At 43.8% G+C, this 23,768-nt stretch overlaps 1 protein-coding gene across 4 annotated transcripts in view; it reads left to right on the top strand.

Annotated features, from left to right (window-relative positions):
- The window catches only part of Helz (helicase with zinc finger), a 142,846-nt gene that overhangs the window by 69,367 nt on the left and 49,711 nt on the right, over positions 1–23,768 (top strand). For 2 of the 4 annotated variants that reach the window (XM_021176880.3, XM_021176881.3), the window contains 8 exons: positions 3,431–3,764; positions 4,528–4,658; positions 9,760–9,939; positions 10,573–10,677; positions 15,097–15,275; positions 17,864–17,982; positions 19,003–19,148; positions 20,652–20,799. In XM_021176880.3, the coding sequence (XP_021032539.1) occupies positions 3,431–3,764; positions 4,528–4,658; positions 9,760–9,939; positions 10,573–10,677; positions 15,097–15,275; positions 17,864–17,982; positions 19,003–19,148; positions 20,652–20,799 (1,342 nt within the window). The remainder of the gene's footprint in view (positions 1–3,430; positions 3,765–4,527; positions 4,659–9,759; positions 9,940–10,572; positions 10,678–15,096; positions 15,276–17,863; positions 17,983–19,002; positions 19,149–20,651; positions 20,800–23,768) is intronic. The other 2 variants (XM_021176882.3, XM_029483195.2) reach the window with 2 other exon arrangements.

Raw genomic sequence — 23,768 nt, 5'->3', positions numbered from 1 at the left:
AGTGTGTGTCTGTGTGAGTGTGGACTCATAAGCGCCCAAGTGCTCCTCTCCTCCCACCCTGGTTTTGAGGCAGGGTTTCTCTTGTTTTGCTGCCATACTGTATGTGCGTGCTTCTGGTCAACTCTCCTGTCTCTGGCCCTCACTGAGACCACAGGCATTGGCTACTGCATCTGGTCTCTTGAGTGGGTTGTGGGGATTAAACTCAGCTCAGGCACCTAGCACTTTTACCTGCTGAGCTGTCACCTCCCATTTGTGTAAATCTTAAAAGGCTTGAATTTATTGTGCTTGTAGTCTGAGCTGAAGAAATCATATTTTATTAACACACGAACATGCTCGTGTGTTGTTCCCATTATCATTTTTTTTCTTAAGAAAAATACTGTGTGAGTATTGGGATGAGTAGCAGTGACCAGATGCCTGGCATGATGACACATACGGTTAATCTCAGCATTTGGCCGCTTGAGCTGCAGAAGGAGATGGGGCTTAGTGAATCCCAGGACAGCCAGGGCTGAGTAGCAAGATCCTATTTCAAAATTTAAAAAAAGCACAACTTACCAGAGAGTTGGGCCTAGTGCTACACACCTTTAATCCTAGCACAAAGGAAACAAAACCAAGAGGATCATGAGTTCAAGGCCAGCCAGCGGTTTCTGAGCTAGAGCCCAGCCACACCGTGAGACTTGTTTATAAAGCTTCAGTGTGCAGGAGCTAAGGGCAGTGCGCTTGGGCTCATTGAATTATGAGAGGCTCTCAGGGTCTCCAAGGTCTATTTCTCCCCTAAAAGGAAACAACTTTAGCCATATGTTGATGTGCATTCCGTGATCCTACCTCAGAGGAATTCCATCCAATTCTGAGAGAAATAGGATTTAGGGCTGGAGAGATGGTTCTGAGGCGCTACTTTCTGTTCCCAGCACCCACATCAAGTGGCTCACAACTGCCCTTAACTCCAGCTCCAGGGATCCCACACTTTGGCCTCTGGGAGCCCCTGACATACACATTTATATCCCCCATAAACAGAATTTTAAAAATAATAAGTATAAATCTTAAAATCAAAGAAAGAGCCATTAGCTGAAACTCTGCTTTCCATGAACTTGCGCAGTGCAAGCCTAATTGGCCTGGCTACTCAGTCCACCTGCCCACAGGCCTACAGTGGATGTGGGCTGTGTGTGTCACCCTCTGTGGGTTACCTTGCTTCTCCCTCTGCTGCAGTAGACCAGGCCTTCTCTTGTTACTGGCCTGATTCTTGTTCATGTAGTCGGAAAAAAATCTCATGAAACCAAACTTACTGTATAGCTCTGGCATTTGAAAATTGAAATATCACTTCAGAGATAATGAGCTAACAAATGCTGGCATTGGTCCCTCCATGTTTCTTAGGAGCTAGACACGTGGTTTTACAGTAGTTGGAAATTTTGTTGGCTGTTATTCTGCCTCCTGGGAAGGCTGAGATTACATAGACTTCAAGATTGATTCAGAATGTGGTGTGCAACAGTGGAAAGGATTGCCTTTGTTCATTCACGGTGTGCTTTATATTTAAAGTGTTTGAATTTCAAAGGGCTGTTCTTGAAAGGATTTATCTTATTTTAAATTCTGTGTCTGTCTTGGTGTGCATGTGCAAGGATTTGCACGTAAGTGCAGGTGCCCGAGAAGGCCAGAGGGGAGGGGAGGGGAGGGGCAGAGCCTCTGGAGCAGGGTGTCATTACAGTTACACAGCGCCTCCAGAATCAGGGCTTTGTGACAGTATTGTAGAGGAATATCAGTTGGTGAGAGAAGCACCGTCAGTGCAACTCAGCTTTTAGCATGGACACATGGAATGGTGGAGCCTTTTTTTTTTTTTTTGGTTTTTGTTTTTTGTTTTTCGAGACAGGGTTTCTCTGTGTAGTCCTGCTGTCCTGGAACTCACTCTGTAGACCAGGCTGGCCTCGAACTCAGAAATCCGCCTGTCTCCGCTTCCCAAGTGCTGAGATTAAAGTCGTGCACCATCACTGCCCGGCTGGTGGAGCCTTTTTGCATAATGCAGGCAAGCGTTCGTTTGGAGACACACACAGGAGGGGTCAGGGGTTATTTGGTGCTACATGTCTGGGCATGGAGAATGCAGGAACAAAGGCATCCATTAGGGAGTAAGATGAGGGCACACTGGGCTTTGAGAAGGTATCCGAGTTTGGATGGAAATGGAGGAATAGAGGACAGGCCGCAGAAAGTCCCTGGACGTTTTCGGAGGAGGGAGTTTAAAGAGCAGGGTTGCTGCAAATACAAGGGAGGTGATTTGAAGTTTGGACATCACTGTTAGCTATAGAGAGCTCCTGTCAGTCAGCAGTGTATTAGAGACAGTGCTGTCTCCCAACCCTGAACGAGTTTTAATTACCCCAGGTCCTTCTCAGTGTATGGAAGGCAGCTCTATTTAAAGAAAGAAGCTTTATTTAAAGAATCATTCATGACACAAGATTCTATGTGAATATTTATTTATGGTTTTTTGAGGCTGGGTTTCTCTGTCTATCCCTAACTATCCTGGACTAGCTTTGTAGAGCAGACTGGCCTTGAGCTCACAGAGATCCTCCTGTCTTTGCTCTCCTAGTGCTGGGATCAAAGGGATGCACTGCCCTGACCCCACGCCCCTGCTGTGACTGCTTTAACTGTGTAAGCTAGTCTTGAGTCTCTGCGGTGCCTTCAGGTGCATAGTCTCTCATAGTCACGTGCATGTGTGGGTGCCGGAGGGTCCCGATGGCTGTCAGTAAAATAGGCTTGGCCCCCCCCCCCCCCCCATGATTCCTGCACAAGAGTCAGTTCCTTATACTAACAAACTTTTATTTCGGTAATGTTATTTGTTAGTATTACTGAAAGAGAATGTTCCGTCTGGATTCTTTGGGAAAGACTTACCTGGCAGGCACTCACCTGAAAGTCCACTGTAGCTTTAGTTCAGTGTCTTTCCTCCTAGGTTAGGTGCTGTTAAAGTCTTAAGTATCTCAACTATGTTCTAGCAGGGTTTCCTATTAATGTATTCCACTTTATTACTTATAAAGTAATCACCCAGAGTTTACTCAGACTTACAAGAATTATTTATTTGTGCTTGTGCATATGTGTGTATGAGAGGCAGGGCTTACATACAGGGGTGAGAGGAGTTAGTTTGCGTCTTCCACCACGTGGCTTCTAGAATGGAACTCAGGATATCAGGCTTGGCACAAGGCACTTTTACCCACTGAGCCCTATCCGGGGCCCCATGCAGTCTTTTAAAAATGCATACCTTTAATGCAACTAATGCTTATGTAACTTGTCTTCAGGTTGGATTAAAGGCAGAAAGATATCATCTATAGAATTGCTAACTCGTACAGTGTGGAGTTTCACATTCCTTATGTTTATACTTGAATTTCTGTGTTGTGTGTTTCTAGTTCTTACAGTTTTGATGAGAAGTACTCAAATTAGTTTTCTGCTTTTGATTTAGGTTCAACCTTAAAGTGCAATTGCAGATTTTAGCAAGCTTCATGCTCACTGGAGTTTCTGGGGGTGCAAAGTATGCTCAGAACGGACAACTTTTTGGTCGTTTCAAGCTCACTGAAACCCTCTCTGAAGACACTTTGGCTGGACGGCTGGTGATGACCAGGGTCAATGCTGTTTATTTATTACCAGTCCCTAAGGAGAAGCCTGTTCAGTCCCAGGGAACCAAAGAGAAGGTTTATGAAGCTACTATTGAAGAAAAAACAAAAGACTATGTATTTTTAAGGATATCCAGGGAATGCTGTGAGGAGCTTAGTCTGCGACCTGACTGTGACATCCAGGTATGTTTGCAGGCAGTGCCTTCCTTCTCCCAGGAGTGTGTCACCTATGCCAGCGGTCGCCCTGGAACAGAATGCATGTGACTTTGAAGTCTCATCCTGGCTGGTTGGAACTACAGCTTCAGTCACCTTTTGAGTTTAAGGAGCGTGTAGTATGTTCCAGTCTTGTAGAAGCTCTAGACTTTGACATCAGCAGTGGAAGAGCAGATGTTTTGGAAACTGCAGCATCCAGAGCCATGAGATGAGCATGTGCCCACTTCCCTTCTCTTTGGATTAATGGTGTTGGAAACCTATGCTCAGTTTGCCATATTTAACTGGAAAGCTAGCCCGTCTTTTTAAAATAGGAAACTTAGGGACCATTATTCATAGTCAGTCTGTACAGTGTTATAAGGTTGATTATCATTCATCATGTGATATCACACACTTGTTTCGATGCTATCAAATGTATTTTCTATGGGCATGGTGGATTCAGATACCCTTTATCTGGTGTTTGTAAGATTTCAGTTCTTAGTATGTAAAATGAGGTTAATAATAGCATGTATACTGTTAGTATGATCACACAAGGTCATCCATGGCAGCTGCTTATTACAGTGCCTAACACATGCAGTCAGTGTTTTCCGTACTAATTGCTCATACTAATTCCATAGTTTGAAAGAAAGTCTAAACTTGTCCTGCAAAAGGTTGTCTCCATGAAGTATTTAATGGTACTCCTGATATCCATGTTGGTGCAAAAGTCTTTTGTAAAAATGTCCATTTTGTATTTCAGGTTGAGCTTCAGTTTCAGTTGAACCGATTACCCCTCTGTGAAATGCATTATGCACTAGACAGGATTAAGGACAATGCTGTTTTGTTTCCAGACATCAGTATGACTCCTACCATACCTTGGAGTCCCAACAGGTATGAAAAGAGATTTCTTAGAAAAGGAAGACTGTTGATATTAAATTGAATGACTATATCAGTTGACACATACTTCATTGATTTAATGATTGCTGGTCTCCCCTCCACCCTTTAAGACAAGGTCTCTTACAGTAACCTGGCTGGACTGGATCTTATTATATAGCTTAAGCTAACCTGGGGCTTGTGGCAATCCTTCCTTCTGCCTTACCCTCTCTAATACTGGGGTACAAGCCAGTACACTGAGCTCAAGCCTGTGTTTGTCAGAACATGAATGCAGTGTTTGGCCTTTAGATTACAAATTACTTCTGTGGCTTCTCTCATCGGTTACAGTTTAATAGAACACTGAGCAGTTTGTGGATGTTCCCAGACTGACTTGACTGTGACGATCATGACCTTTTTACAGTGGGTCACATATCTATTAAGTAGCTCTGGGATGTACGTGATACTGTGATCTCACAAACTGAGGGAATGGATAGACTGTTCCTCAGAAACTGCTGACAAGCTAGGAGGTGCGCAGCTATTGCTCTGTTTACCTCTGTCACCTCCATGCGCAGTTAAGGCTGGTTTGTCCCAAGAACATGTAGCTGCGTTCTGTTCATCTTTGTCACTGGCTACTGTCCCACTAACCTCTGCCTTCCTAGCTCACTTGATGTTAATCTAAGTGGCTTTCCACAACACAGAGAAGGTTGTGTGGCCAGGCAGGGTGGCGGCCCTGGTGTCTTTACTGATGGATCTCCAGGATCCCCTGCGTGTTGACAAGTGAAGAGTGAACACAGAGGCCCGGGCGCTTTCTTCCCTGCTGTAGTCAGGCCTAGAAATGCATATACAGATCCACTCAGCATTCCATTGCCACTGCTCCTAAAGACAGAACAATATGATATGATACGCTCCCAGCACAAGCTTCCTTACTGCCTCACCCTACTTCTTTTTATTGCCAAATTTCTCAGTGGGCACCAGTTTACATGTTTCCAGAACTTTCTATTCCCTGATGCTTTAGTGCTCACTGTCTTTTTTTTTTTTCTTTTTTTTCCCTTTTTTCTTTTTTTGGTTTTTGAGACAGGGTTTCTCTGTATAGTCCTGGCTGTCCTGGAACTCACTTTGTAGACCAGGCTGGCCTCGAACTCAGAAATCTGCCTGCCTCTGCCTCCCGAGTGCTGGGATTAAAGGCGTGCGCCACCACGCCCAGCTCAGTGCTCACTGTTTTAAATGTAGTTGTGATCTGATTATAGAGACCCAGGGCATCCCAGCCCTCACTTGGCTCCACTTCTTTGCGTCCATCTTTCTTCCCATTCTTACAACTGGTGCTGAAGCTAATATATGTGTGGCATTCTGTTGCTCATCCATCCAGCTGTCTGTATTTCTGTTGTCTGGTCCAACCTGAACACCTTTTCCAGAGTTAGTTTTCTAAAATAACCATGGCATTTCATCATGCACACGTCTCTCGCTGAGGTCTGGTGTGGTCTGCACTCTGTCAGAGGGTCTCGCTGCCTTCCAGTGTATCTTCTTCCTTTCTTGGCCTCTGTAATCTAGCTGGGGGCTACGAAATGCCAATTGCTTCGACATTTATTTAGGCCTTCCTGGACTGATTTGGCTCTTATGTTTCTCTTATTCCTTTGAAAACTTTTAAACGTTGTGGTAAAATCCATGCAAAAAATCCTCTGTTCTTAGCCATTTTAAGAATCTAGTGTGTAAACTTTAAATACATTGATGTGTGAGATCCTCAGACCTTTCCAGTATGACCCTGATTCTGTCACTCACTGTGTCTCCGCCTCTTCACCTTTGTGTGGCTTTCTCTGCCAAGCAGGCTTTGCCCAGGACCAGCTTTTTGTAGACCTTTGGTCCTTCGGGGTCATATCAGCGTAGGTATTCACTCTCGAAGGCAGATGAGGATGCTTCCCTTTCAGTTTGGAGCACGTTTCCTGAGCCATGCTGCAGCAGAGCTGTGCTCTTCAGTATGACTTCTCTCTGCATTCATTTGTGTCAGTTGTGTACATTTCAACCTTCCCCTGGACTCAGAGCTCTGTAAAGTATGAGGCTATGTCTCATTTATTTTGAATATCAAGAGGATCTTGTACATTGACTGACATTAATATTCATTTGAAGTTTAAGAGGAAGCGTAGTTTGAAATGTGAGGACCCTTGTGCAGCTTTTGGCATTGTGACTTGATTTCTCATTGCATTTAAGAATACAGTTAACTGCCCAAGTGCCAGGAAACCATCGCACAGCAGATGCTTTAAAGCAGGACCAGACTTGCACCACTGCAGTGTGCACAGTAGTGGAAGGTCACGTGTCTGGGGATACACCGAGGTACCGGTAGCCATTTAAACTCTTTTCTGGAATCAGGGAGTGTAGACAGAAAGTGTGATTGCAAGGGTATTCTTGACCATGTAGCCTGCACACTAATAGCAGGGTACATTTAATAATAAAATAAGCTAATTTGGTGTTGGAAGGAAAATAATTTTTCCTCAGTTTAAAAAATTTTGCCAGTGGTCGTGGCGGCACACACCTTTAATGCCAGCACTTGGGAGGCAGGGGCAGGGGCAGGGGCAGGGGCAGAGGCAAAGGGGATCTCTTGAGTTTAAGGCTAGCCAAGGCTACGCAGAGAAAAAAGCCCTGTCTTGAAACAAAACTCTGCCAATAAATAAATCAAAACACAAAGCAAAGAAAAAAAGAAAAAAACTCAAAACAATTTCTTTACAGTGAGATGAGACTTGTAGAGGGTTTATATTTTTAGCTGTTGAGACTGAATATCATAGCGAGCATGTTTAAGTCTCTTTTTCTAAATGCTGACACACTGATGATAGTTTGTTTCAGTGTTTGGCTTTCTTTACATAATCAGTATTCATTGCCTGAAATTATAGAGGTGAATGACATGAATAAAGTCTCTGATCTGCTCTGGCCTCACCACACTGAAACAGTTGATAGCAGAATCCATTCCATAATTAAGTAAAGAGATATAGACTAGTTACAGAATTGATCCTGTAAGTTTGTCAGTAATTATAGTTAATGTATGGAGTCTTATGTCTTCAGTATTCTTTAACTCATCCGTGCTCCAAGATGGGAGTGGTTAGTGTGTGCTGTGTTCTTTTTAATGGATATTACTCTACCAATCTTTTCCTAAAATCATCAGAAAAGACAGAAATAGAAGGTAACGTGGACTGCACTTTTGTTGCTCAGTTATATTTCCAAATAACTCTACATGAATATTTTAGTTCATAGGCTTTAAGACAGCCATTGAATGCTGCGAGTGCTGGTGTGTCTGTAGACAGGTGAAGGGATGTGGAAGGCAGGGCATCTTGGGACTGCCTGAGTCAGGTATGGGTGTGAGAAACTTCTCTGAACTGACCTGCTGTTGTAAGTTAGGTTGAGTTATAGAAGCCCAGCGGCTGGTAACCCAGGGCTAGGCCAGGGCCAGGAGTACTGTCAGCCACACCTCCTTACTTCCTGGCCTGGATCAACATGCTGGATTTTTGTTTATTTGCTGGGTTTTTCTGATGCTTCTTGTTGGTTATGTGATGGCCACTTTGGATTTATTTGCCATGTGTTGTTTGCCGTCAGAGGAGAACTCATATAAGATGGGCTTTTTCGGCTTAAAACCAAAAAACTAGTAAGGTGTATATGTATATATGTGCATGTGTATTTGTGTATATGTGCATGTGTATATATGTGTCTTTATGTATATATATAAAATGAGAGATAGAGACAGTGACACACACACGAGAGAGAGAGAGAGACAGAGACAGAGAGAGACAGAGAGAGACAGACAGAGAGGCAGAGAGAGGCAGAGAGAGAGACAGAGAGATGGGCTGGTTTGAGAAACTTCCTCCCATGTCAGATTGGCCACAGTTGGGTCTCCAGCAAAAGCAGCGGGAAAGCAGAGTGTCGTGGTTAGCTAGGTTCTGTGGAGCAGGAAGGCAGAGGAAAAGGGTGCTGGGGATGATTTTGGGGGTAACCATGGCAGTGTCTGTCTCATGTCAGGTCTGGGCATGGTAGTCCCCTAGAGCTCAGGACGCATTGCCAGTCTGGGAAGAATTGTGACAAGGAAGCTGGCTCCTGCACAGCAATATGTATAGAGTTCCTTTTTTCTTTCAGTGCTGAAATGCCAAATTCAGAAAACTAAGTAGTGGCATGTTTTTATCTTCAAAGTTTGTTTTCTGAGATGTTTTAGATTTAAAGAACATCTTTGGTTTGAGTTTAACACACTGTAACAGTTGTAACTTTTCAACAGCTCAGACTGTTAGAGCATTTTTCAAGTGTAAGTCGTTTCTGGTCTATGTAGAGTTCGGCCTCACTGAGGACTTCTGGTCTCACGTCTGTGCTCTTGTCTGTGGGTCGTTCTGCAGACACTTGGCCGTACTTTCTTCACATTCTTCCTGTTTCTGTTCGTACTTTCACCATTTTACTGTAATTGTCGTTGTAGTTAGTACTTTGGTTGGAGTTGTGACGAAGACTACTGTTGACCCTTGACTTAGTTTGATTTGTCCCGGCATCTGGTGTCCATTTAAATCTTCAAATCATATGCACGTCATGGGAGGGGCCCTCGGGGGGGAGAGAGCGCATGCAGCCCAGGTGCTCCTCACCCCTACAGCAGGAGCCCTGTGGAGGCTCTGTGTGGCTGGTACTCGAAAATACTCTGTTTGTCTGGTTTGATACCTTTTATAAACCTCTGCTTAATGAATCAAGATTTATAAAACTTTGATATTTCTCAACTAGGGAGATACAGATTTTTTTTTCCCTTCCTTTGTGATCTAAGCCTGTCTGGAGACCTTAAAGTAAGTTAGCAGTAGAAACTTAGTTGGGGTTTTGTATTCTATTTGCTGTGGAGGAAATGGCAGCTTCCTCACTATGGGAAATAGTTTTCTGCATTTTCGAAATATCACCAGCAAATAGACTACAAAAGTTTGGTTTCTTTAGATTGGAATCTAACTTGGGTTAGTTTTGACTTCATGGCAGAACACCTTCCTTTGACTCTGATTTGTCTGGAAAGGTTTGGGAGTAAACGTGGGTTATTGTCGATGCTGTGCGCTCAGGGAGAGTTAGTGTCGTGAAACGGACACTGCTGAGATGTGTGTTTAAAACAGCAGGTTTGTATTTTCTACAGACAGTGGGACGAGCAGTTGGATCCTCGACTAAATGCAAAACAGAAAGAAGCTGTTCTGGCCATCACCACTCCACTCTCCATCCAGTTGCCTCCTGTCCTCATCATTGGACCCTACGGGACAGGCAAAACCTTCACTCTGGCTCAGGCCGCCAAGCACATACTGCAGCAGCAGGAGACCAGGTGAGCGGAGGGAGGCATGCCCTGTCTCTTCACCAGGCAGAGCCTCTCTCCTTGCTTTAGAGAGAGAATGAGGGCAGTGAGATAGTTTTCATCCTCTTCCTAGCCTCAAAGCGATGAAGTTTGTAATCTCTTAGAATATGCTGTTGTAAAAGTTGGCAGGCAGTGTAAACTGGGCATAACGGCTTGTGCCTTTAATCCCAGCACTTGGGAGGCAGAGCCAGCTGGATCTCTGAGCTCAAGGCTAGCCTGGTCTATAGTGGGCAGCCAGGGCTACACAGAGAAACCCTGACTCACCCCCCCCACCCCCCAAATAACAAGAACAAGTTGACAGTGTAGACATGGTAGTTTGACATAGCTGTCAAAACTTCAAATCTGTTATACATTATGGGTATATTAAAGCTCTAAGGGCTGGGTTTAAAAATACTTACTATGGACTATGGTTAGATTTAAAAATTATTTGGGGGAGCTACTCTTTAGCTTAGAGTAACATAACTCCCAAAGGCACCGTGGGTCCTGTTGAATGTGAGCGGGGCACGGGAAATGGACGTGTAAGATGGCCACTGCTCTCTTGGTGTTGAACTGCCTGACTAGCTTCTGTTGTGTCATTCTTTTTATTTGCACCATTTATTTCAGCAGGATTCTCATTTGCACCCATTCTAATAGTGCTGCTGACCTCTACATAAAGGATTATTTACATCCATATGTAGAAGCAGGCAATCCCCAGGCAAGACCTCTCAGGTATTTCTAAGGCTTATTATGTATCTGTATTGTACTGTGTTGTTCTTAAGAAAAGGTGTCTGTAAAGATGTCGGGCTCTGAGAGCACCTGAAGCATTAACTCTGCATTGGCATTTGGAAGTTATGTCATTGGAAAAAAAATCTTTTAAATTAAGGCAAAAAATGTAAAAATTGTGTACCATTTCTGAAACATTATGTATACAGAAAGACATCCTTTTTTAAGTTTCTCATGTAAAACTGTTGTTATGGTTGGAGTAGATTTTGGTATGTACATCTAAAAGTGGTTAAAGAAAAGTGATTAGCTTAAATCAAATTGAGTTTGATTAAAATTCTGGCACATTGTGTACAGCCTAGTAGTCATGTGATGACAGCTCTTTATGGGAGTAAAATGTTAACTGTGGTCGTTTCCGGAAGCCGCACGTTAGAGAAGCATGACGCATGGAAACGATCTCTGCGGCACTCCGAGGACGGGTTCCAGGCTTCTTCCTGCCACGTACAAGACAGGGTATCAAAGGATATTTTAGGTTCGGTGACTGTATGTGAACACAAAATGCACTTGTATACAGATTATGGGAAAATAAAAATCCTTTCCTTCAGAAGACACTGAAGAATCACATCATACCACTTGCTTTTGTTACATGAAACAATGTTTAGTTTTGCCATGTTGTAAACTAATATATCATGGCCTGTTGTACAAATGATTTTTAATTATTGCTTAAAAATTAGTTTCTATCTATACTTTGATCCATAATTTATTAACCTCTCACTTGTACTTGAGCCCAGGCATGGAAATAGGAAGTTATGCTATTCAGCTCTTCAGTTCCTGGGACCATAGCCCCCTTTGAAAGTGTTCAGAGCAGTGATGTAGCATGTTAACACAGACACCCATACTGTGTTGTCCTCTCACTCTAGGACACAGCAGAAACCACCACAGTAGAAGATCCAGTTGCATGTAATAATAAAAGACCGTGCTTATTGTTCTCTGAGTGAAGATTTTACTGAAGGATACAGTGACAGGAGGCTAAGGACTCTGACCTCTGACCTCCCAGAGGACGAGGAGGAGCTTGCATTTTACCCTGCCTGTTCTCACTAGTAGTATTTATTGGTAGAACAGGTGCACTCGTGAATGCGTGTGTCTGTGTGTGCGCATGTGCGTGTGCATGTATGTGAGTGTGCATGTTGTATATGAAATGTGGTGGCCTCAGATGTCAAGGTGCTCCTGGCTTAGAAACAGTTGAGGGAAGCCCTTATGGACATAGCATGGGATGTTTGATATTTAAGAGTGTAGACTCTGTTAATTCTCTAGGTATTTCCATGTGGAATTATTTTGGGCTTTGAGGATCCACCATGATGCATCTGCACATGTGTAACAGTAACTGACTTTCCAGTTGAGTGTAGTCAGACTGGCCCACGTGCAGAAACCTGCCCAACCCACAGCAGAGATTTCATTTCTTCTTGACTCTAAGAGTTGTTGAATCCAAGGTAGAAAAATAATTGATTTTCCAGTGCAAGGCTCAGGCTATTTCATGTAGTACACAGGAGAACAGGGAAATGCCTAGCACTCTGAGAGTTTGCTTTATGCAGCCCTGCACATCCACTGTGGCTTTCTCTCCAGGAAAGGTGCTACCCCGAAGCAGAGGCTGAGCGGTAGTCTTGAGTGTTTAGGCCTCACTATAGCATTAGCTCAGATTAACTGATAGTTAAAACTGCGAGAGATTTGAGAGACAGAGAGGACAAGAATGAGTCACTGCTCTGGAAGATCAGCTTTGTCTGCGGGTTTTGGAACCTCACAGCCTGTCTCTGCTAGGCAAGGGCTTGCACCCCTCGCCAGGCAGGAAATCAGCTTTACTGGAATTCCAGAGACAGAACACAAGAGGGCTCCAGATGTCCGCAGATGACTGAGAAGGAACACAGGCCTGTTGCTAGGGAGCAAGGCTGACCACAGACTGGCTTCTTCCCTGCACTCTGGTATAGATGTGGTCCTGGGAGGTAGTTGGAACAGCCATTGAGTAACAACAGTAGCGAATAGGGCAGGCACACTTTTAGGGTTAAAAATCATGCAATTTCTTGTACTTGCCAATTGAGCTGAACCTAAAATATATGGAGTTTTTAGACATTTTAGGTTTGAGTTTCAGTTTTTATTTTATTTAGAATTGGGAGATTTGTACCCCTGTGCCTATACTACACATACATGCAAACCTCCTCCGTCCCCACATGCCATGCACAAACAAAAAGAAATAGAATTGAGTTGTTTTTGTAAGGCACATAAAAAGCTGGATGGGGGCTGCAGGTGACTGTGGTCTGCACTTGTGATGCCAGGCAGATGGACTGTTGCCGATCTGACTGAGGCCAGCCTTGGCTGGGTGAGGAGTTAGCAAGAGCTACAGTGAAAGTTTGTCTCAAAGTTATAAAACAGACAAATGAAAAGAAGGCAAAGCAAGGAGAAGAAGGAGGAGGAAAACAGTTTCCTTTTTGCTAGTGGCTCTGAGGATAAGGTTCTGAGAGTGCCCGGGGCTGGCCATGCCGAGGAAGCCACCGCTGCTCCGCCAGTGGACAGCAGCTGCCGTTTGGGTAGTCTTTAAAGAAACATTTGCTTAAAAAAAATAAATGGGGGTCATCAGTTCTTGACAATTTCTGTTCTAAGTAGTAGCATTTGTAGTTGCTTATTGTATATGAATTTGTTACATGTACAAGACCCCAGCGAACTAAAATTATATATACTAGACCATCTGCTGTTTTAAGGATTAATTTAAGTCATGGAACATGTGGATTGTTTTGTTTTGAGGAAATATGTAAATATGCTGTCACATGTATATTTATGTATGTCTTCTTTCCCCCCTGTGGTGCTGGGAACCCAGGGCTCTGAGCGTATTATATAAGCTTTACCCTGAGTTATATTTATATTCTCAGTTGTATATTTTGGATAATGAACTTAAAGGCATCATCTGCCACTGTTAATACTCTGATTTGAAAACGGCTACATTTGTTTTATTTCTTTCTCCACTTTTGTAAACACTACTGCCATTTGTGCAGTTTCCAAAGCCAGAGGCAGGTGGCTGTAACCCAGCCCTCAGGAGGGAGGGACAGTGGACCAGTAGGGCAGATTGTTCTCTAGCCACTGTGTAGTGAGTTTGAGGCCAGCCTGGCTCAGACTCTGTTTCAGAACAAAACCAAATCATCCATTGCCTTAATTTTTATCACCAGTTCATTTATGAGTATATCTAGTTGCATTCTGTTAACATACCTAGTGAACCCAGTTTGTATATTTCCGCTGCTTCCCAAGCCATCCTCATCTCCTGTCTACCCTGGCACTAACCTGACGTGGCTCCCTGCTGCTTCTGTTCCCTGCAGTCCCCTCTCCCTCCCCCTCCCTCAGGACAGGGTTAGAATCTACCTGTATGAGATTATGAGGGTCCATCATGAGCTCGTCTTTCCATGTTCATGTCTATTGACACTGTGCAGACGCATGGAAGTTGGCCACAGGAGTAGCTTTTGATATCACAGAAGCCAACACATGCTGGAAACCTTACCCCCATCTGTTAAGTGTGCCGCCCTTAAACTCTGCCTAAGTAAATTCTGCCCAGAGATCAGAGAATTTAGTGACATGAGTTATTACAGCTGCCCTGTCCAGTTGATGGCTTTTTATCAAACCCAAAGCAAAGCCAAGGCCGCTGTGGTTGCTCCCGAGCCCTGTGCACTCTGCCTGTGTGCTATAGCATAGTCAGCAGCCAGTAGGTCTGTCATGTAGGTGAGGTGGATGGGAATGGTGGAGGCTGGATGTATGGGTTGTAGCTGTCCATCAGAGTAGTCTATAGTTGAGGCCTGTTCATATTTTCTACTATAGTTACTTGAAAAGATGACATGACTTAAGATTTGCATGTAGAGCTTTTGATTATTCAAATATTTATCTTCAGATTCCAGAAGCCAAGGCAGAGGCCTTTTAAATAATAATTTAAAGATCTTTTCTGAAGTAAAATTATTACAAACTGTTCTAAAGTAAAAATATTCTAAGCATGCAATTCCATGGTTTGTAGTAGCATAAATAATTAAAATCAGAGTCAAATACATTTTAGTAAGACTGTAATTGAAAAAGGTAATTTAAGAATGGAAGGTTTCAAACTTAATTTAAAACCATTGCTCATAAAACATATATTTGTGTGCTAATTCTGTTGCAAGATTAATCTGAATACTTAAAAAGTTAGGTATGTGGTGGCACCTATACTTAATGTTGAAATCTTGTAAAGATATGTGCTAGGGAAGGTCATCACGGCGTATCGTGGCAGCCTTAACCTCGGAGAGGGTTGGAATGATTATGGGATTCATTTGTTAATTTTTGGCACTGTGCTCTTAAATGACAGTGTAGTGTTTCCATCATCAGCGACTATGAACATTCTAACAGGAGGTGCTGTCTTCTCTCTAGGGTGTATTTCCGGAATCGCTGGGTGAAGACTGTCCACCCAGTCGTGCATCAGTACTGTTTGATCTCAAGCACACACTCCACCTTTCAGATGCCCCAGAAGGAAGATATTCTTAAACATCGAGTGGTGGTGGTCACACTGAGCACTTCCCAGTACCTCTGCCAGCTGGACCTGGAACCTGGTATGCCCACTCGCCACAGGTGGCTGTCTCCCAGTGACAGGTTCCTGTGGGCCACATCATTGGAATGCAGCTTCCTGTGTCCTTTCATTAACTTGTTTCTTGTCTGCGGCTGCTTTTATGATGCAGGATCTTCTGCAGGGACAGAAGCTCTTTGGCCTTGACTGAAAAACATTTGTCATCTCACCTGTTCTCTAGTTGGTATCTGTTCACTAGTGAGCAGTTCAAATTTGGACAGTTTTGTGTGTGTGTGTGTGTGTGTGTGTGTGTGTGTGTAATTTTGTTGAGGTTTTTGCTAAGTTGCTTTTGCATCTTGTAATGTAGAAATAGCAATTATGGCACTTGATTAAGGTTTCTTATTTTTAAGGATTTATTTGTGTGTCTGTCTGTCTGTCTATGTGTCTGCATGCACACTTGAGCTAGAGTGTGCCTGTCTGTCTGCATGCACAAGTGAGTGTGCGAGTGTGTGTGGGGTGCGTGCGCATATGCCTGTGTCTGTGTGTCTCCATGCACAGATGACTTCATGCACACACACATGTGTGTGCCTGTGGAAGCCAGAGAGCCCTTTAGGTGTCTCTTCTGTCACTCTCTGACTATCCCTTTGAGGCAGAATCTTCCGTGTATCTAAGGTCATATTTTCCTGGCTAGGCTGGAAGCCAGTGAGCCCGAGGGATGCCCTGCTCACTGTGTGGGCGCTGGAACAGAACTTAGCACCGTGCAGTAAGCACTTGTCACTCTTACCTGCTAGGACTATGTAAAAATCACTCTTCGTTTATTTAAACTTTTTATTTTTGTGGTTTTGAGACAGGCTCTTACTTTATATTTATAATTCATGCTTGCATTGAGCTTGCTATTAGACCAGACTGGCCTTAAGCTCACATTCTTCCGAGTGCTAGACTTCCCAGTGTGTGAGCCAGCATGCCCAGCTCAGTCTGATTTATATGAGCGCACAAATGTAAGCTGGTGAGTTGAGTATGGTAGAACCTGAGCATGAGAAGACCGTCGAATCTCTTTAGCATGCTCTTCAGCAGGGCCGTCCCTGCTCTTCCTGTAATTGCCAACTGCTTATGACTGTCCCATCTCCTTTTGGAATTGCCTTTTAAAGCCACTGACACGATCTACTGCGGGTCTGAGTCCTGGAAGGCACAGGCCGCTCCCTGGCACCTGGCGCCCGGGGCATAGACACCTGGAGCACCCTCCCCACCCCCACCCAATTTAAGATAAAAGGTTACATTTATCTTAAATGAAGGTATTGGCAGCCAACTTTTTCTTTTCCTTATGGAGGCCAGGTTTAATGGTAAAAAGGCTTTGGAATTGATAAGGGCGGTGACTAGCCTGGGTACAAAGGAAGGCCCCCATTGGATGAGACTTCCTCTCCCTGCCTGTAGCACTTGGTTGGCCGTGAGGCAATCCAAGGATGTGTTTCAGAGGTCAGAGCACAGTGGCAGCATCTTTGCAAATGGGGCTCTGTGATGCCCAGCTTGGGAATGCTTACTCTCCCCCTCACTAGATGCTGATACCGGGCATTGTGTCCAGACAGTTGGCTGCTGTAGCTCCGCTTGTGAGAGGGGAGTGGCTGGGAAGGGCTGGGATGGAGCTGTGGTCACTGCTCTCCAGGTGCTGTTACGTTTTATTCCAGTCCATTCTCACTCCAACCCTATGGTGGTTATCTTACAGTCAACAGAACTAAGACTCAAACTAAGTCATTTTAATTAATTAGTTAATTAATGAATTGCCCTTTTCGTTCCTTCCATTTGCTTTCTCATCTTTACTTTTTTCTTTTTTTCTTTTTTGGTTTTTCTAGACAAGGTTCTCTATATAGCCCTGGCTGTTCCCAAAGTTATTCTGTAAACCAGGCTGGCCTCGAACTCAGATATGCCTGCCTCTGCCTCTGCCTCTGAAGTGCCGGGATAAAAGCCAGGCAGTTGCCTTTAGAAAAAAAAGGTGCCTGCTTAAGTAGTAGGCAACAGTTTGATGATTTATGCAGTTCCTGAGAAGATGTTAACAAAAGAAAACACAGTTATTCTTTTTAACGTTTTCTTTTTCTTTTTTTTCTTTTTTTGGTTTTTCGAGACAGGGTTTCTCTGTGTAGCCTTGGCTGTCCTGGAACTCACTCTGTAGACCAGGCTGGCCTCGAACTCAGAAATCTGCCTGCCTCTGCCTCCCAAGTGCTGGGATTAAAGGCGTGCGCCACCATGCCCGGCTTAACCTTTTCTTTTAAATACATTAAAAACATTTATTTTTCATGCGTGTGTGTGTGTGTGTGTGTGCACGTGCACAAAGATGTGTAAGTGAAGTTGCCCACAGCGTCCAGAAGTTGTCACATCTCTGGAGTTAAAGGTGGTTGTGCACCATCCACCATGTATGCTGGGGAGCAAACTCAGGTCCTCTACAAAGAGCAGTACATTGGCTTTTAACCTCTGTGTCATCTCTCCAGCCCCAATCTTTTAAAAAAATCTTATTTTAAGCTGATTGTCTGGATTGAGGTTGGCCTTAGACTATTCATGACTTGGGTTAATGAAACAAACTTTACCTAGCAGCGCAGAAAGCAATTGCTCTGTGACAGTGTTCTCCTGTGTTGCACCTTCTAGGGTTCTTCACGCACGTTCTCTTAGATGAAGCTGCCCAGGCCATGGAGTGTGAGACCATTATGCCTCTAGCCTTAGCTACTAAAAACACACGGATTGTTTTGGCTGGTGATCACATGCAGGTAGGTGTCACCTTAGTCACTGTCTTGTGAGTTACCTTTCGGTGTTCAATGTTCTGTTTTCTAAAACACCAGTTATAATACCTGTGAGTGTCTTAGCCGATGAGCCTTCACTCCAGCTCCTTCAGAGTTAATTGTTATGGTTAGTATGTAGAGTAGTGGGTTTCATTATGGAAGAAAGCCTTGTTGATTATTAATATTAATACTTGCTTGTCATAGTCTATCTATCTATTGATACATTTACTTATTTATTGAGACAAAGTTTTACTATGTAGCCCAGGCTGGCCTCAAAGCATGGCTTCATGTAAGTTCTGTGATTACAGGTGTGTGCTACAACATCCAGTTGAATTTATTATTTTATTTTTTAAGCAAATCCTCTAAATATGTTATTTACCTAGTGTGTATGTGCGCACACATTCATGGTGCACATGCAGAGGTCAGAGGACACCATGCAGCTGGCAGTCTACCACATGCCTTCACAGGGTCAAACTCAGCTCGTCAAGTTTGATGGCAAGCACCTTTACCCACTGAGCCATCTCACCAGCCCCAGTTTATTATAATAGCTTCATATAAATTAGTAATATTGGTTTTGTCATGGCCGTGAAACCCTTTTCAGATCTCTGTGGAAGCAGTTGTGCGGGTTGTGCTCCGTCATCTCCTCTTTCAGGGTTGCCGGCCTTTGGTAGTCAGTGACGAGTTTAGTACTAGCATAAAGCAGTTGATTGGTTTTGGTGACGTAATGATTTATGCTCTTTACATTGGTAAGTCACTATGTGGGAGGGACTCTGCATAACTGTAGACAGTATTGCTGTGCTACACTGAGAAGCGAGAGCTCCAGTCTGGTTCCATGGAATAGTAAAATGGTTTGTAGACAAAATGAGTAGTTGTTTTTTGTTTTTATATTTTGGCTTGTTCCTGCATTTAGCATGTTAAGTTATACATAAGTTTTAGTGTATAAGTAGATTAAAAAAATACTATTTCTATAATCTGGTTAAATTTTCTTTGTCTGTTTCTCTGTTACAGCTCAGTCCTTTTGTTTACAGCGAGTTTGCCAGGGAGAGAAACCTTCATGTTTCGTTACTTGATCGACTCTACGAGCATTACCCTGCTGAGTTTCCATGCAGGATCCTCCTCTGTGAGAACTATCGTTCCCATGAAGCTATCATCAAGTAGGTGTGAGCTGTCCCCTCTGACTCACACTTCCTGTGGGCTGTGGGAGGGAACCCGGCAAGCACATGGCCAGGCACAGGTGATTTATTTGTGGTCTTTTGGGGGTTTCAGACTTTGCCTAACTTGTTGTTTGTAAAAGAATACATGAAAATCCAGAGTTGTGATTCTTCATAAGAAATAAGGCAGTTTGAGTACTAAAACTTAAGGCTTCACGGAGCCTGAAATATTTTTCTATCCATTTTTCTATAGATATATTTTCCTATGAATTAATATGTAATCTATATGAAAAATGGCATACCTTTGTTGTATGTTCTAAGAGAAAGGAAAGGAAATGCAAAGGGAAAACCTCTAACGTTGACTTTTAAAAAGAGTCCTCTTAACTACAGTACACGTGTGAAAGACACATCGACGGGACAGCTGGGTGGCGAGTGGTGTGATCAGCATGCGACTGAAGGAGCTGAGCATTGCCAGAAACAAACCCTGCAAAAGCTTCCTACAGCTAGCGATGCTGGTCTTTGTCATGCCTGTGGAGACCATCTCAGGTTTCCTTGGAAGCAGTTCTGTCATCTTTTGCTGTGACCTTGCTCTTCCATGGTTGCTGGCCATTTGTAGTCAGTGATGTGTTTAGGACTAGACAGTGTGGTTTTTGTTAAGGTTGGAGACTGCAGTTGGTGCGTTGTATCCGATACCATGTGTTTCTGTGTTTGTATGTATAGTCACACATCCCTTATGTATAGGATGGAGTCTGAGGACTGTCACTAGATTTTGTCATTATGTGAACGTCACAGAGTGCCTCTCACTAGTGTAAACAGTGCCACCCGTCTCCTAACTTAGTCTCATGGAAAAAGAAACATGAGACACATGAGGCTGCCTGTGTGCTGTGACAGAGCCCCTTTAGAGGCTGCCTGTGTGCTGTGACAGAGCCCCTTTAGAGGGGTATTTTTACAGGCGGAAGGATACTCTCGCAAACAATAAAATACAGTAAGAACATAGAGCAATTGTGCAGTCATTTGGAGTAGGATATACTGTGCATCCCTGTCCTTTGTGGGTTGGTTTGCTCCAGCATCACCACGGACACAGGGACCTCTTGGTGCTGTGTGCTGGCTGTTCTAGGAGTCTTCAGCTCCAGTGTAAGCCATGGGGTCCATTGTTGACCAGACAGTTGTTAGTGACACTTGAGACTTTATGAGTGAGAGTATGTTAGCTAAGAACATGCAGCTTAGGGGACTTCCTCACAGAGCACAGTGTTCAGCTGGTAGTGGACGTTCCTCATTGCCTTTGTATTCTGGCTTCATTTCTTACAAAATCAATGCATTTAACAATGGTGCCATAGGGACCTTCTCTGTTATCACTGTCAGTGTTGTTAGGAAATCATTGGCGTCATAGGTATTCAGTGTTGGGACAAAATTAATTGTGGGCATAAATTAGTGTTGGAATTGGATAGAGTCTTTGTAGGTGAAGTAGACTTGGCTGACAGATGCTCTGTTCTGCTTCCTCGGCAGCTACACCTCTGAGCTTTTCTATGAGGGGAAGCTGATGGCCAGTGGGAAGCAGCCGGCGCACAAGGACTTCTATCCACTCACGTTCTTTACGGCCCGGGGGGAGGACGTTCAAGAGAAGAACAGCACGGCCTTCTACAACAATGCAGAGGTACTGATTTAATATGTCTGCTCTGATTCTAGTGAGCATTCGCTTTGGATTTAGGGTTGACAGTTTATAGTTTGTTGATTTCTTTTACAAGAAAATTGAGTAAACTATTTATTTATTTATTTATTATATGAATCTACAAGAAGCAAAAAAATTGATTTTCTTTTTGTAGTTAAATGTTAAAACAGAAAATGCAACTCTGTTAAGAAAAGCCAACGTATTCTGTCATAGAGTGTTATTGTCTCAAGACTGATTAAGTTTCTTGCTGGGACAAAAAGGAGGCATCAGTTCTAGTAAGGAAGTGTTGAGTCACAGAGCCCTGCGCTTCAGAGAGACCACACGGTCGCCAGCATTGACCTCACGGCCTCAGCTGAGCCTTCCTGGCTTTCTTTCCCAATCTCTGGTTTCCAGAGAGGATGCGGGTGTCCTGAAGGGTCACTCACAGGAAAGCAGTCTAGGAACCCTGAGGTTAAGATTCTGGCTATCACAGGGCTTTAGGAAAGTGGGGGGAGTGTGTGGCTGTCTTTAGGGACTGAATTTCTAATCTCTGCTCGTGGTGTTTACAGAGAAGTGGCTTTTGTTGCCTAACAGGAACTCCTATATCCCTTTACAAATTGATCGGAGGGTTATAGTTAGAATCCAGTGCAAAAAAGCCATCAGTGCCACTTGCTCAAACCCTAGCCCAAGCCAGGAAGCCTGGCATTTTCACTAGTCTGTACCGTTTAATTTTAGAACAGGTAAACTTTTCCACGTTGGCCTTCGGCTCTCTTTTGTTGTTTTGTCCCCAGGCTGGAAGCCACTGGCCTGGTCATGATAGGTGGGAGGGCTGACACCTAAAGTCCAGAAGGCCCTCATGTGGCACCAGGGATCACACCCACAAGGGATCGGTATTCAGCCAGAAGGGCACTGGGCCCTTTTCCTTCCCATTCTGTTTTCAGGTATTTTCCAAGCTCCGGATGTGTATAGCACAGCTCTCCTGGACTGCCAGTTTTATTCAAAGTATTTTGGAAAAGAATTAATTTTATATTATGAAAATGCAAAGGCAACATTTGTGTGACCTTTAAATATTAGACATGTAACTTTAGAGAAACTTCAAATGACTTTGAACTTAATTAGGACATGGTTGTTCAAGTCTGAGTTACTGCTGTCAAAATTTTGAGGTACATTGCCCAGGGGCTCTTCCATGGACAGAAAACCAGGTTTTGATTTACTGTAGCTGAATCACAAGGGAAAAAAATTAAAGTGTATATTAATTAGGTAATTAATGGTGTTAATTCATTTACATATATAATATATTTTGATCACATTTATATCCCCTGTATTACAGGGTAGACTTTGTTTGTTTCAAAACAGAGTCTCACTATGTATCCCTGACTGGAACTTACTGTATAGGCTAGACTGGCCTTTAATTCAAAGAGATCTGTTTGCCTTTGCCTCCCAAACGCCGGGATTAAAGTCATGCACCACCATGCTGGGCCTTACTTTAATTACATGTACACATGGGTATTTCGTTTCTAATGTATTTATTTATTTTACTACTATTATTTGTAATTTAACTTTTATTCTTAGATTATAATTATATCATTTTCCTCTTCTCTTTCTTCCCTCCAATTCCTCTCCTCCATATATCCCCTCACTGTCTTTGAAATTCCTGACCTCCCTCTTTTTTCCTTAATTGATTGGTGTGTGTGTGTGTCCATCTGTCTATCTCTATCTCTGTCTCTGTTTTTTTTTTTTTTTTTTTTTTTTTGGTTTTTTCGAGACAGGGTTTCTCTGTGTAGCCCTGGCTGTCCTGGAACTCACTTTGTAGACCAGGCTGGCCTCGAACTCAGAAATCCGCCTGCCTCTGCCTCCCGAGTGCTGGGATTAAAGGCGTGCGCCACCACGCCTGGCTTTCTGTCTCTGTTTTTATCCCTAACTATATAAATGCAATTCAGTCTCTATAAACTTCCTTGTCTGTGTGTTTTTAGGACTGACCGTGGGTACTGACCATGAGTACTGACCATGGGTACTGACCATGGGTACTGACCATGGGTGCTGACTGTGGGTGCTGACCATGAGTACTGACCATGGGTACTGACCATGGGTACTGACCATGGGTGCTGACCGTGGGTGCTGACCATGAGTACTGACCATGGGTACTGACCATGGGTGCTGACCGTGGGTGCTGACCATGAGTACTGACCATGGGTACTGACCATGGGTACTGACCGTGGGTACTGACCGTGGGTGCTGACCGTGGGTGCTGACCGTGGGTGCTGACTGTGGGTGCTGACCGTGGGTACTGACCGTGGGTGCTGACCGTGGGTGCTGACCGTGGGTGCTGACCGTGGGTGCTGACCGTGGGTGCTGACCATGGGTGCTGACCATGGGTAAGCAGTTGATGTGCTTTTCCCTGGGGAAGGCTATTTCTCCTGCTCTCAGCAGTTGCCTATGATTCTGTGGTCTAGGATTGAGGCCTAGTGAACTTCCCCCTTCTGTGTTAGCATGTCTGTTGGTGTTATCTTTGTTCAGGTCACGTTTAGGCAGTCATGTTTGGTGACACTTTATGTGTTAGCTTCTTGGATGTTTTTAGGAGACAGATTCTCATAGCAAAGTTTCTATTTCTCTGGCTCTTACAATCTTTCCACTCCTGAGTTGTGTTGTGGACAAGTATTAGTTCAGTACAACTCTGCATTTTGATCAGTTGTGTTTTGTTTTGTTTTGTTTTTTGTAATGGTGAGAGGTTTCTGATTGAGGAGTGCGGGTCACACTTCTGTCTGGCTCTAAGGGTAATTTTAGAATGTAGCTATGAAGGATTACGTTGGTTGTGGTTTCTCCTCCGAGGTCCATGACTTTACTAGTCCTGGGTAGGTGGCTACGTTTCCATTACCAGAAATGATGATTGGATGGGTTGGATAGGTCTTAAGTCTAACTCTAGAGCTGTTGGTTACTGCTAAGGCATGTGTGCCAGTATTGTACCCAGGAGGTTA

The sequence above is a fragment of the Mus caroli genome, unplaced genomic scaffold (genome assembly GCF_978045245.1).
Source record: "Mus caroli unplaced genomic scaffold, Mus_caroli_1 scaffold_13, whole genome shotgun sequence".
Lineage (NCBI taxonomy): Eukaryota > Metazoa > Chordata > Mammalia > Rodentia > Muridae > Mus > Mus caroli.
This window is presented reverse-complemented; position numbering and strand designations above follow the sequence as displayed.